This window comes from Nicotiana tomentosiformis, chromosome 7, assembly GCF_000390325.3.
Source record: "Nicotiana tomentosiformis chromosome 7, ASM39032v3, whole genome shotgun sequence".
Classification (NCBI taxonomy): Eukaryota; Viridiplantae; Streptophyta; class Magnoliopsida; order Solanales; family Solanaceae; genus Nicotiana; species Nicotiana tomentosiformis.
The window spans coordinates 124,246,937-124,262,809 of record NC_090818.1 but is presented as its reverse complement, the minus strand read 5'-3'; the positions used below and the strand labels follow the sequence as shown (position 1 = coordinate 124,262,809).

Below are 15,873 nucleotides of genomic sequence, written 5' to 3'. Positions count from 1 at the left end.
AGAAGGTCATTACGGAAAAGGATACTATTGAGCCGGATAGGTATCATGCAGGCCGTGTGTACTTCTACCCATCATGGTAAGTAGAAGATATAGAAGGAGACGTCAAGCCGGGAATTAATCTGAAAAATAGGATCATAGATGACGCTGCTAAAGCACAAGTCAAGTATAGGAGGTTACGCAAAAGGGTCTCCGAGTCTGAAGCTAGGCATATAGAACAACACAAAGTGGATATGGAAGCAATCAATGAATGGAGGGAAACCGCCACTAAATCAACAGAAAGATTAGAATATTTAGAGCAAGGGTTGATGGAGCTTGAGGGAAAGATGAGAAAGAGGCTTTCAGATTGTCAGAACACGGATGGCAATGGAGGGGGGAATCTAGCAAAGGCTTACCTATTGTTGGATATGCGCGACCTGGGGAATCTGATTGATGGAGTCAAGAGAGCCAAGCACGAGGAAGGTCCTTCTGGGACCAAGTAGATTAGGAAATGATGTTCTTTACTACTTTTTAGCTTAGTTTTAGATTTCGACTTTAATAAGGCAAATGCCATTTGTAACTTTCTTATTATTGTCGTTTTAGTAAGGATTTGATTCATTTTCGCATTAATGAAATAACACAATTATTGGCATCAATTTTCTTCCAGTCTATGTGTCGTTTAGGCCTACCTCGGGCACAACGAGGTCCCCCAAATTAGGACGCGAATTTGTTACATGATTTTGCAAAGCATGTTCAATATTGCAAACATTCTTTCAATAACCCTTACTGACTTGGTTACCTTTTATTTTTCTTTCTTTTGATTATTCCCATTCCCCAAGGTTGGTTCGTGCATACTGGCATCATCCGCATATCATACTAGATCCAGAGGTCCTCCACCTCTTCTTCCACCAAGTGATCCTAAAGGCAAAAGGAAAGGGAAAGGAAAAATGGACGATTTAAGCGGTATCAGAAAGGACAATGTAGAGAACGTTGAAACTTCGGACGGTCGGAGTACTCCAGCATAGAATGAATTTTTCCTACGCCCGGAACAGAAAATATTGGAGCTACAAGGGGAACTTGACCAGGTCCGGAACTTGGCAAACCTTTCCCTCACCCTAAACATCCCTGATATCAACCAACAAAACACAAAATTCCCAAAACCCAACACCTCCCCAAAACATACAAAATCAAAACCCACCGCCAAATCCTCCCGCACCACATCAATCTGCCACACCTCCTCAGAACCACAACCCTCCACCGGTACTTACTCCTCAACAACACCATCACCATCCAACTCAATACCCACAAACAACCACATATCACACCTCTCATAATGCACCACAGCCTACTCTTGATCCACAAAACTCAACCAATGACCACCATTATGCCCAGATTCCCGGAGTCCACTAAAGTAATCCCATATATGTGGAAACTTTACCCCATACCCCACAACAAGCCCTATCTACCGGAGTCCACCGAGAAGGACCTGCTCATTAAGGACATGGCAGAAGAACTCAAGCAATTCACTGGCAGAGTTCAGAGTGTCGAAGTTGGAAAGGGCATTGAGGCTTTGAATTATGAGGACCTATGCATACAACTGGATGTAGAAATACCGGAGGGTTACAAACCTCCCAAGTTCGAAATGTTCGACGGAAATGGTGATACAAAAGTGCATCTAAGAACATATTGTGACAAGTTGGTAGGAGTTGGCAAAGATGAATGAATATGTATGAAGTTGTTCATGAGGAGCCTCACTGGAGATGCTTTGTCTTGGTACATCAGTCAGAACCCAAAGAAGTGGGTTAATTGGGTGAGCATGACTTCAGATTTCATGGATCGATTCAGGTTCAACACAGAAAATGTACCAGACATTTTCTATATTCAAAATCTCAAGAAGAAACCAACGGAAACCTTCTGCGAGTATGCTACTCGATGGAGGTATGAAGCTGCGAAGGTAAGACCGGTACTTGAAGAAGAACAGATGAATAAGTTCTTCGTCAGAGCTCAAGACCCGCAATACTATGAAAGGTTGATGGTTATTGAAAACCATAAGTTCTCTAACATCATCAAGCTGGGAGAGAGAATAGAAGAAGGGATCAAAAGCGGAATGGTGACAAATTTTGAAGCACTCCAGGCCACAAATAAAGCTTTGCAGTCGGGAGGTATCTCTAAGAAGAAAGAAGTGGGTGCAGTAATGGTAGCCCAAAGTCTGAAGTCTCTTCTCACATACCAAACACCTCCACCCGCATACCAGCCTTCACCCCCAGATACCAACAACCTACTGCCACCTACCACACTTATAACACCCAACCCGCATATTACCACTCACCACCATCAGCCCGCCAGAATTATGAAAAACCAAGGCCAAATTTTGACCGCAGACCACCCAGACAATACACTCAGATTGCTCAACCCATAGACCAACTCTATGAGAGACTAAAGGCTACCGGTTATGTCACTCCCATTCCCACTGTTGCTATGGAAAACTCTTCTCGATGGATTAACCCAAAAAAGACATGTGCCTATCACTCAGGCATGAAGGGTCACACCATTGAGGAATTTCGCACTCTGAAGGACAAGATCCAGACATTAATTGACACTAAAGTCATACAAGCAAAGGAGACTGCACCTAATGTTCGTAACAATCCTCTCCCAGATCACAGCGATGAGGGAGTAAATGTGATAGAGACCGATGAAGAATGGGATCCGGAAGGGTCAATTGGACTCATTCGGGGGGGGGTGATCCTATAACATCTCCAGTCACCCTTATACCCATTGTAGTGCAAACTCAGGCACCAATTGAAGTTGAAGTAGCCACACCAATGCCATTTGAAGTTGAGGTAACCACACCCTTCACTATGATGGTAGCACCTACTCCATCTTACCAGTCTAAAGCTATACCATGGGATTATGTTGCGGAGGAAAGAAGGAAAGAAAAAGAGAAAATGGAAGAAACATGTGCAGCACAAGGCATGACTAGAGCCGATAAGGTTTATACACCCGAGCATTTGGGAGGAAAAAGCAAAGACGCTGTGTCTAAGCCACTTGTCATCGAGATCGTCCTTGATGACCTTTGGAGGTAGGTGCAAGCAAGAGAATACTCTGTGATTGACCATTTGAACAAAACTCATGCTCAGATATCCATTTTATCATTGCTGCAAAATTCAGAGACACATAAGAATGCCCTGATGAAGGTGCTGAGTGGAGCCTATGTACCCACCAACATCACCAGTGGGGAAATGTCCAACATGGTCGGGCATATGTTGGAAAGCCACAAAATTACTTTTCATGAAGACGAGCTGCCACCGGAAGGACTTAGTCACAACATGGCACTACTTATTACAGTGCAATTTGAGGACAAATTCATCGCCAGGGTCCTGATACATAGGGGTTCAAGTCTTATCATATGTCCGCTGACTACTCTGAAGAGGTTGGGTAAAGGTCTGCACGAGATATGAGTAGGAAGTATGAATGTGAAGGCGTTTGATGGATCTCAGAGGGCCATAATTGGAGAAATCAACCTCAGCCTACAAATGGGCCCAACCTGGTTTGATGTTGAGTTTCAAGTGCTGGATATATCTGCTACCTACAATCTACTATTGGGACAAACCTGGATACATGCCGCTGGGGCCGTAGCTTCTACTCTGCATCAGGTTGTGAAGTTTGAATGGAATCATTAGGAAGTGATCATCCATGGAAACGGGAGTAATCCCATATATACCAATCAGACTATTCCATTCATCGAGAGGAAGCTAGGTAGAGAAACATACCATCGCATTGAGCGCGTCAACGCAATTGAAAAGGACAAATGGTGGAGCAACAAGATAGAAAGTATATTGCTATGGACCGGGTACGAGCCTGACAAGGGTCTCGGCAAGAATCTCCAAGTGACCACCAAACCGGTACAGTTGAAGCGTCATGGTACAACTTTTGGTCTTGGGTATGAATACACTTGGCAAGAGTATCAGGATTGGTCGCCGCCATGGCGTGGTCCTTATTATCCACTGGAACAACCGGTACCACATTTACACCAGCATCAAGCCAACATGATGTGGGGGTCTGAAGAAGATGAAGCTCTAGCTGGCATAAGGAAGCTATTTTTGGATGATGAAGACATGGACTGCAGTGTGATAGTTGAGGAGGAGGAGGAGGAGGAGGAGGAGGAGGAAGACCTTACTATTCAGACCATGGAGAAAGGAGTTGTTCTCAAGAACTGGACTGCTACACCATGCCGGGCCCGTCGAGTTCCTGGGTAGATTGGCAATTAGCATCAATTATTTTTAAAGCAATTTTATGAGCATCTAAGACATTTTCAGTATTTTGTTCTGAACGTATTTTGTTTTGAAATAATTGCTCGAGTCATCGAGCCGTACTTGTTTGACATTTTCAAGATTTATTTAATGCATTGTTATTGTTAGTGTTTATTATTATTCTTTACATTTTTTATCTACAACATTATTATTACCTATCCCGATGAACCTACGACTGTGGCATGTAATAAGACAACGCAACATAAGGATAGTAATTCAGAGGATCTGGAAGAGGATGTAATACCTGAGGAAATTATCAGAGAAGTGAAATTTTTTGAAAACAAGCCCAAGTCTAATTTGGACGAGACCGAGACGGTTAACTTAGGGTATTCCGAAATAGTCAAGGAAACCCGTATAAGCATTCACCTATCACCGTCAGAGAAGGAAGAGTACATCCAGTTCCTAAAGGAGTATGAAGACATCTTTGCATGGTCTTACGATGATATGGCTGGTCGGAGCACATCCATAGTGGCTCACAAGTTACCCACCGTTCCCATGCGTCCACCAGTGAAACAGAAGCTCAGAAAATTCAAGCCAGATATGAGTTTGAAGATAAAAGAGAAAGTCACTAAGCAAATCAAAGCCAAAGTTCTCAAAGTGGTTGAATATCCGACTTGGTTAGCCAAAATTGTGCCGGTTCTGAAGAAGGATGGGAAGGTCAAAGTATGTGTTGATTATCGAGATCTAAACAGAGCAAGTCCCAAAGATGATTTCTCATTGCCCAATATACACATACTAATTGACAACTGTGCCAAGCATGAACTCCAATCTTTTATGGATTGCTTCGCGGGGTATCATCAGATCTGGATGGATGAAGAGGATGCTAAAAAGATAGCCTTTATCACACCATGGGGGATGTACTGCTATAAAATGATGTCGTTTGGCCTAAAGAATGCTGGATTCACTTACATGAGAGCCATGACTACCATTTTCCATGACATGATACACAGGAAAATAGAGGTGTACGTGGATGACGTCATCATCAAATCCAGGAGAAGAATAGATCATATAGTAGACTTGAGAAAATTATTTAATCGACTTCGAAGGTACCATCTGAAACTGAATCCTGCAAAGTGTGCCTTCGGAGTCCCTACCAAAAAATTGCTAGGATTCATCGTCATCCGCCGTGGGATTGAATTGAACCCGTCAAAGGTCAAAGCTATCCAGGACTTACCACCTCCAAAGAATAAGAAAGATGTGATGAGTTTCTTAGGGCGTATCAACTATATCAGCCGTTTCATAGCATAATCAACTATGATATGTGAGCCGATTTTCAAGATGTTGAAGAAAGATGCCGCAACGAGCTGGACTAAAGAATGCCAGAAAGCCTTCGACAAAATCAAGGAGTATTTATCTAAACCACCTGTTCTGGTCCCACCGGAACCAAGGAGACCTTTGCTGCTTTATTTGTCTGTACTAGATGGGGCTTTTGGTTGTGTTCTGGGACACCACGATGAGACGGGAAGAAAGGAGCAATCCATATATTATATGAGTAAACAATTCACACCCTATGAAGCACGGTACTCTTTGCTGGAGCGCACCTGCTGTGCTTTGACATGGATATCTCAAAAGTTGAGGCATTACTTCTGTGCTTATACCACATATCTCATATCAAGAATGGACCCATTAAAATACATCTTCTAGAAACCCATGCCTACCGGAAAGTTGACGATATGGCAAATATTGCTGAGTGAGTTCGACATCTATGTAACTCGGAAGGTAGTCAAAGGGCAAGCATTGCCAGATCATTTGGCAGAAAATTGTGTAGACGGAGAATACGAACCATCGAAAATGTATTTTCCTGACGAGGAAGTATCACTTGTGGGAGAAGACATCATTGAAGCATACGATGGTTGGAGGATATTCTTCAACGGAGCCGCAAACTTCAAAGAATAGGCATTGGAGCTGTCTTAGTATCAAACACTGGCCAACACTATCCTGTATCCGTAAAACTCAGGTTTTCATGTACCAACAATATGTAGAATATGAGGCTTGCATCTTGGGACTCAGGTTGGCCATTGACATGAATGCTCAGGAGTTGCTGGTGATTGGAGATTCTGATCTCTTGGTACATCAGGTTTCAGGAGAGTGGGCCACGAAGAACACTAAGATATTACCATATCTGTACTGTGTGCAAGAGCTGATCAAGAGGTTTACGAATTATACAATTCAAACATGTTCCAAGGATTCAGAATGTGTTCGCAAATGCATTGGCCACTCTATCTTCCATGATACAACACACAGACAAGAATTTCACCGACCCTATCCCAATAGGAATTCATAAGCAACCAGCTTATTGTGCTCATGTTGAAGAAGAAAGTGATGGAAATCCATGGTTCCATGACATCAAAGAATACTTGGCAAAAGGAGAATATCCGGAGCACGCAACTCATACTCAGAAACCCACACTCCGAAGGTTAGCCAACCACTTCTTTCAAAGTGGAGGGATTCTATACAGAAGGACAGATTCATCATACCAAATAAGTAAAAACCTAAAAGGTCCAAATTATGCTAAGTATAGGTCCTACTGTTACAAAATAGTCGTGTTAATTTAAACATGACAGGGAAGCAGGTTATGACAATTACTGGTGAATCAAGGGAGCCAAAAACGTGCTAAAGGGCATATTAACAGAGAACTAGCCATAGTTGATAAAAACAAAGATCTTGATACAGGATTAAAACATGCTAGATAGGCAAGATACCATTACAGAAATTCAGAATATAATAGGAAGAGAAACTTGTGCCATATAGAAAATGCAAACACTCAGGTTTTGAACGCAATCGACTAGTTAAACTAAAGAGAGTACAAATTATGCAGATGAAGCATGTTTGAATAACAGAATTGGCCTTTTTAGCAGAACTAAACACTAAAAAGATGCTAACTAGGGCAAAGGTCACACACAGTAGTGGTTCAGAACATACTTAGGAGAATCTAAATTACTTGAATGAGGCTTAGGCACGTTTCGACTAGCAACATTATGAAGTTAAAGGGTTAAAGAGACCTAAAATTGAAGTAAAGCAAACAAGAATAACCCAGAAAACATATTAAGCTATGAACCTCAGAAGTGAAAACATATGCGAATTTCAGATATATAAGAATTGAAATTGCAAAAGACAGTAACTCACCAGTTAAACGAATAACAGTAAAGAATCAAAATTCCACAAGAATCCAGAATCTCAATACGTCAAAGTTCCCAAGAGCTTCGAAAGAACTCCTGGAAATGCTCGCACCAAGAGGAGGTTGAGTAACAAGGTCTTAGTGGCCTTGGCTTTCAGCCGGCCAAGACAGAATATAGAACAAGAGAATAGCAAAAGCCCCCAATTTTAGTGAAGAATATGTCGATTCAAATCTGCCTCAAAGGGGAATGGGGAGGGATTTATATAGCAGTAAAAATTGAACGACCACACAAGGAAACAGAGTAAATCAAACAACAAATAAGGAAAGAAAGCATGTAAAATCAATTCAAAATCAATTTAGGAGAGAAATCAGGTAAACCCTAGTTTTTTAGGGAAAGTGTAAATCAACAGAGATCTAAATGAAATCGGACTCACATAATATGATATTGAATGTATGTAGATGAAATAATGCCCAAATCAAAGATTCGAACCACTTTGGTTCGATTTCAGAAGGTATTGCTTGCCATATTTAGGCAAGCACCTAGGTAACACCACAAACGGACAACCAATACCAAAAGGTTTCAAATATGGCAAGAGAATAGTAGTCTAATCCCATTATTAGTGGGATTAAGAGAGGGATTAAGGGAAGGCAGTTAGGGTTTAGTGAAGAGGAGATAAGTGATAGAGGGAATAGAGGCAGCTATCTTTAGGAAATGGGGTTAGGGTTAGGTTTGGGGGGTATAAGGAAAGGGAGTGGGGTGTTGTGGGCCGTTGATCGCTTTTGATCAACGGTTGAGATTAAAAATAAGCTGGATCAGATTTTGGACTGGGCGGGGTTGCTTGGGGTTGGGCTTGAGGATTGGACCAGGGATTTGGTTCTGTCTGGTCCGAAAAATAACTCAAAAAATGGGCCAGCTTTGAAATAATAGATTAAAAAGGAAATAATTTAATAAAATAGTTAAATAAATATATAAAGAATGTTATTTATGCAAATTAATACTTTAAACAATTGTAGGAGATTATGAAAAATGTGAAAATATTCTCTTTCATCATTTTCGGATAAAAAGGGGCAGCTGTTGATATCCAATTTTGCCCTCATATTTTTTCAAAATATATATATACTTTCAAAATAGTATTTTTTGCATCATTATTTAGTTTACAAATCTATACAAGCATTTTCTATAATTTCCATAAATTTTAGAGCTTTTAAATTAATTTTCTTGCATTTAAATGATATAAATATTTAGTAATTATTCCTTTAAATTATTCTTGTGATGATCTAACCTTTTAAAATTATTATTTGCATCCATAATATATTTTTCAAATATTTGTACTTTATTTTATATAATTATATTGGTATTCTTAGGCTATTTATCTTGCAATGATAGCCTATATTTAGCATTTTTATTGTATTTGACATTTTATGCAGGGTCAAAAGTATGATAACTTTTGCCAATCTTGCAAACTTGTTCTTTCCTTAACTCTGCTAATGTGTGACTGCCTATGCGCTAAGTATTGAACTTGTTTCTAAATCTTTACTAAATTTGTTCTTAAATCCTGTGACATGTTCGATTATCTGCTATATATGCTCAATTTGACTATGTTTGTGTCCCTCAGTTCTTGTCTCTCAACCTTGGTTCACTCATTTTCACTTGTCACCTGTGCTCTCTTAACATCTTATTCTTAGCCGGCTGAAAGCCAAGGCTACCAAGGCTTTTACTGCTGACCTCCCTAGTGTGAGCACTGCTCGAGGTACTTTTGAGGTCCTTGTGAACTCTGACACTCTAGGATTTGGGTCCCTAATCATTTCTCCTAATACTGGAACCTGAATTATTCCAGTTCCTTCTTCTTATTGTGCCATGAACATGTAAGCTGGTTGGTTTAAGTAATTCGATGCTTGGCAATATGATTGTGTGATTTGGCTTCGAGCTCTTCTATGGATTCTGGGTTGTGTTGATGAACATGACTCTTTGTTGAAAATCTGGGTATGCTATTGAAGTTCCAGACAGTGCTAGGTATTTTGTTCGGGCCAGCTGTGGGCTATTGTCATTATTTGTATAATATTTTGTATCTTACTCATTATTGGGCCTGTAATAACTTTTGTAAAAATGATTGTGGTGTTAGTAAAAATGGGAAAGGGGTAGATTCTTAATATTTGTGTAAAAGGGGTAGACAACATGCCTATAGGACTCATTGATTCACTTGCTATATGTGCCCTTCAATTTATATGTGCATTGTAGAAACTATGTCATTAGGATAAACACACACACACACACACACACACACATACAGTTTGTTGGCAAACATGAATTCAAATGCTGTAATTATTCTTACTGCTATGTGTTACAAGAAAACTTGCATATAGGAACAAATGCCAATGAACTTTCTTTCAATTCATTTCAGCATATTCATTAGAAATTATGCCTATAGAATTTTGATCACCTCATTTGCTATTATCTCGTACTGTTCACTAGAAACCATGCCAATAGGATTTTAATCATCTCATTCGTTACTGCATCGCACTATTCACATAGAAAACATGCCTATAGGGTTGAGCGTAATAATAAAATCAGCTCCAAGTGCTAAACATTAGAGATCCTATCTATAGGACAACACTCTTTCGTCTTAATAAGAGTAAATACTGCACCTCTCAATATGGTTTATTATGCACTTCTGGGATATTCCCAATGGTCCTTTCATTATTCCTTACTGCGCGAGTCATCTAGACACAACAGGCTTAATAACTGAAAATCTGCAATTTCATTAATCAACATGCAAATCGTATAATCCTGTCTATGAGCAATGCTTGGCCTCTGAAACTATTTCCAGGCCCTGATGCCTTGTCACGTAGAAATCATGTCTATATGGACTTAAGTTTCTTAATTCTAAATTACTTAACATGAAGTTTGTCTTGCGTGCATTTGTTGCTTAAGTGTGGAGGCAAACTTGAACCTTAACTGCCTATATGTGAAGTCCAATGTGTTTTTGTATGTCGCCTAGTTTTGACATTTCAGAGCAGCCTAAGTGAGGTCTAGAAGCACCCAAATAGAGGTCCAATACCTCCTGGACCATAGATATGGGACGGGTGGTGCACGCATAGGGTACTACTTAGAATTGAATTAGAACGCTTTTAGGTAACCACTTTAACATAGTAATCGGGAAGCAGGAGATGATAGTCTGTGCTCGCTGAATAATATGAGTAACTCACTATTCCAATGGAGTTACGAAGTATTATTTATGTTGCACGGGGTGATCCTTTAAGCTAAAAAACTCAGGACCCCCCTTGTTGTCACGACCCAATTTTCCCTCCGTTTGGTATCGTGATGGCACCTAGTCTTAGGGACTAGGTAAGCCTAACATTAATTGAAATAATACTATTTAAATAATATCTAACAAGTTAAATAAAAAACTCTTACAATTCCCAAAACCGGTAGTACAAGTCATAAGCTCTACAAAGTGTTTGCTAGAAAACTTCTAAATACAACTGTCCAGAAATAAGAATAAACAGTGCAAAACAAAAACTTGAAGGTGACTCCGAAGCCTGCGAATGCAGCGACAGGTTTAACTTGAGTCTCCGCAACAACAGTCCACACAACTAGTTAATGAGCAAATACCTGGATCTGCACAAAAAATATGCAGAAGAGTAGCATGAGCACACCATAGCGGTGCCCAGTAAGTATCAAGACTAACCTCGGTGGAGTAGTGACGAGGAACAGTCAAGACACCCACTGGTCTAATAAACTAAACGGGTACAATATATGAACAACATGAGTATAATGTCTACATAAGGACCATGCAATATGGCTCACAATACAGTAATGACATTAAAGAAAGAAACAACAAGTATTAGCGAAATATCATGAAAATGGTACAGACAAAGTGAATGGAACACAACCTAAATCCGGAATCACAAATACAGCAAGGACAAGTAATAACTCAGCAACTACAACCGCTTTTACATAAGGTTTTAGCCAACAACTCCACGAGGTACCGAACCTCAGACAATTCACAAATCATGGGTCTCAATACCTGTACCCTAACACTTGGCATCCTGTGCCCTCATAACACCTCATAACCGCACTGACGACTCACGTGCCAATAGAGCCATTCTCACATAGAAGGCAAGTAAACAAGGGTGAGCATCTATGCTCAATAATATCAAGAACACCTCTTATCCGATAAGAGTGCTTAACTATGTGTATGCTTGTGCAAGTGTCCTAACATAGTCTATACCAGCAAATAAGCATAGGGAAGAAGAAGAACAGACAACATGTAGAATATTTTCTCACAGCTTTCACAAGATAAAGCTCACACAAGTACGTATACCACTACACAAATATCAACAACAAGAATGCCCCCAGGCCATAAATCATCACAAATTAATCCCTGGCACAGCCCACCTTGTCTCGCCACGTGTGCAATAGTAACATAAATGCCCCCCTTGTCTCGCCACATGTGCATAATAATGTTCCAACCTTGTCTCGCCACATGCGCAACCCACACACACACACACACACACACACACACACATATATATATATATATATATATATACACACACACACACACATATCCCGCCTTGTCACGCCGTATGTGCAAATATCAATGGTAACAACAGCACGGCAGAAACCTCGTGCAACCCCATAATAACAACCGCACGACAGAAACCTCGTGCATCACAATAATAACAACCGCACGGCAGAAATCTCGTACATCACCACAATAAGTACCACATCAACAATGACAATAGTACAAAGTACGACAAGTAAATCAACTGAAGAATTTTAATTCACAAAGAAACGGTAGAGCCAATTCACAAGGAATAACCACAATAAAGAATGCTAGGCATAAAGGGAACAACACAACAAAGGGAAGCTAATGTGTATTAACGATCCCACAATATACATTTCAACAATAGGGAAACTAACGCGAGTCAAATATTTCCAAATATAACAAGTCGACTAAGATATATGATATCTAAAACTTTTTTTAAGGTTGAGGAATTACTAATGGTTTTCAACAATTTTTATTAAAGATAAGCGGCGGAAAGATAATCATAACCTCAATTAAGACTGAACAAATTATAAGATGATATAATAATAATTTCAAATAAAGATAAGCAGTTATGAAAAAATAGCATGACAATAGAGGAGGTAAAATCTTCAGTTAAGTCAAATAAGAGTCAAATAGGCAATAAGAGTGACTCCTGAAAGCAATTAATTCTAATTAAAGCACGTAGAGGTGAAACTAGTAAATAAGAACTTAATCATATCAAGAACAACTTCATACTCAATGAATATAAGGAGCTAAGAATCCTAAAAGGCCAACTTTTCACAAATAAGTCCGAGCATGCATTCGTCACCTCGCGTGCATGGACTACAATCAACATAGAAGCCTCAATCCTAAGGGAAAAATTTCCCACACAAGGTTAGGCAAGATACTTAACTCAAACCAAGATCAACAAGTCCGTAAGAATGCCCTTTTCTCAATTATCCGACTCCGAATGGCCCAAATCTAGCCAAACACAATTGCATATCATGAATACAACCATAATAGACTCATCTAATTAAAAAAATCAATACTCTAACAAAAATCCCGAAATCCGCCCTAAAAAGTCGACTCGGGCCCACGTCTCGAAATCGGGTAACTGTTACAAAATACGAACACTCATTCACTCATGAGTCTAACCATACAAAAGTCATCAAATTCCGATACCATTTCGTCCCTCAAATCGTGATTTTTCATTTTGAAATTTTTCTTCAAAAACCCCCATTTTCCTCAACTCAAAACACAAATTAAATGATAAAAATAAAGATAGAATCATGGAAATAAATAAATTCTAGGTGAAGAACACTTACCCAATCGATTTGCTTGAAAAACCCACAAGGAATCGCTCAAAACCGAGCTCTAGAACTCAAAAAATGGTGAAAATGGAAAACCCTCGAAATAGAGGACTTTATATTCTGCCCAGGTGTTTTGTGCATCGCGAATGCGGAGAAAGGGACTCGTTCGCGAAGAAGAAATATTAAGGCTGCCAGGAAGTGCTTTGCGAACACGAACACACGCCCGCGAATGCAGAGAAGAAGAGACGGAATCCTACGCGAACGCGTAGGGAAACACGCGAACGCGAAGAGGAAAATGATCACCAGCTCCCAGCTCCTAGTTTCCACTACGCGAACGCGAAGGTAGGGCTGCGAACGCGAAGAAGAGAAGGGCAGACTTACGTGATCGCGGATAGAAGCTCGCGAATGTGAAGAAGAAATATTCCCTCCTCTAAAATTACTCTTCGCGAACGCGAAGGAAGGGATGCGAACGCGATTAAGGAAACCAGATGACAGAAAACAGCAGTTCAAAAATAGAAGGAAATGACCCATAGCCCATCCGAAATACACCCGAGGCCCCCGGGACCCCGTCTAAACACACAAACAAGTTTCGTAAGCTAACACGAACTCGCTCGAGGTCTCAAGTTACATCAAACAACGCCTAAAATACAAATCGCACCACATATAAAACTTATGAACTTTCAAAACTTCCAACTTCTAAAACTCGCGCCGAAACCTATCAAACCAACCCGGAATGACGTCAAATTTTGCAGGCAAGTCCCAATTAACATAACGGAGCTGTTCCAATTCTTGGAATCACATTTGGACCCTGATATCATAAAGTCCACTTCTGGTCAAAATCTAAAAAATTTAAATTTTGCCATTTCAAGCCTAAATCAGCTACAGACCTCAAATTCACAGCCCGGACACACTCCTAAGTCCAAAATCACCCAACGGAGCTAACGGAACCGACAGAACTCCATTCTTGAGTCGTCTTCACATAGTTCCAACCAAGATCAAAATTCTAAGACTTAAGCTTCCGTTTTAGGAATTAAGTGTCCCAAATCACTCTGAATCATCTAGTAACTGAATTCAATCACGCACGCAAGTCAATACACATAATATGAAGTTGCTCAGGGCCTTATGCCGTCGGACGGAACTTAAAATTCTCAAAACGACTGGCCAGGTCGTTACATCCTTCCCTTCTTAAACAAACGTTCGTCCTCGAACGTGCTAAGCATCGCCTCGAAGTCTTGAAATCACTGAATGTACATACCCAACACACACCCGTGGGTGACCCCACATCACCCCAATCCACATAAGCCCGACGACACCATCTCAACTGTAATTTATCCTTTCTGCCAACACCGATAAGCTTTAGAGTAAAAAGTTTTTTCTCACCTTTCATTTATCTTCAAAAGACCCAATTCTAAATCCAAAACCGATATCAGTCTCAACCAGCTGTAACAACTCATGCCTACCCCCACAAAGTACGACCACACAACAAGACACACCACATATAGGCCCATAATAACATTTTTGATCACAATAGCTGCCCGAAATCAAAACCAGCACTGGCAATTAGACCCATATCCGTTAGCAACCCATTTCAAACCTCCACAACGCTGATAATGATGCAAGAAACACGAAGACCTCATAACTATACACCCGAATCAACAAGTCATAACTAACACCATCGGGCACACATCCCGCAAGCCAAAACTTAAGAAGCACAATTCGACAGGCACAATTCTCTAACAGTACCATACTACGAATCAATTTAAAAGGAAAAACTCAAAGTACATGAACAAATCATAAGGATCTCCTCTTGGTATAACCTCCATCGCGGCACGCAGCCCGGCTCAAACATATCAAATAACATGGAATCGCGAGGGTCTCACCCTCACCTATGAATCACAAGTCGAATACACATCATACCCATGGAAATCTTCCACTAACTCAATTCTTCCAATAAAATCACAACACTTACTAAACTCTCACCCCGGTAGAGTATCAAATCATAAATCGTAACCAAATTACTCAGGAATCACCTCAAACCTACCATAATGGATAACATGAATTCACTTCTAGTCTCGTAGCTTTCAAAAATGAATTAAAACAACGACATCCACGACTATCACTCATAGAATCTCCCAACAGGGTAAACACATATACAGAATACTGAGTCATGAACTCACCCATAGGTGAAACAACAAATAGGGGAACTCGCCCTGATAAGCAGAGCCGAATCAAAATACGAATAGTGCCATTTGTAACAAATCAAAAGCATACATGTATGACATCATCTGGCATAGTGGCCTCAAACCTACTATATGAAACACATCAACAGGCCGGGCCTTCCCCTCTTGGGCACCCTCTACTCACCTGAATACTCCGCTGTGACATACCTGTCCGGAGTCTAGGATAATCTCTCAGCCTATGGCTGGTATCTCCACACTCAAAGCAACCTCTCTACTGACGTGGCTGTGGGAACTGCGCGGTACACGTACTCTGAGACCCATGAGCACCCGAAACACTATGCGAAGCTTGAAGTGCAAACTGAATTGGCTGACCCACAAAACCTCTGCCATGTCGTACCCTGCCTCTAAAATAAGGACCAGTAGATCTCTCTGGTCTTCGAGGCCTCC

The 15,873-nt window shown here is 40.5% G+C and overlaps 1 protein-coding gene across 1 annotated transcript; it reads left to right on the top strand.

The window, feature by feature from the left end:
• The first annotated feature begins 2,454 nt into the window (after nt 1-2,454).
• LOC138896311 (uncharacterized) lies at nt 2,455-5,534 on the top strand. The gene is made up of 6 exons (XM_070181110.1): nt 2,455-2,649; nt 2,769-3,008; nt 3,114-3,350; nt 3,657-4,220; nt 4,395-5,143; nt 5,237-5,534. Exons 1-6 carry the CDS (start codon nt 2,455-2,457, stop codon nt 5,532-5,534), a joined length of 2,283 nt encoding a protein of 760 aa, XP_070037211.1.
• The last annotated feature ends 10,339 nt before the right edge of the window (nt 5,535-15,873 follow it).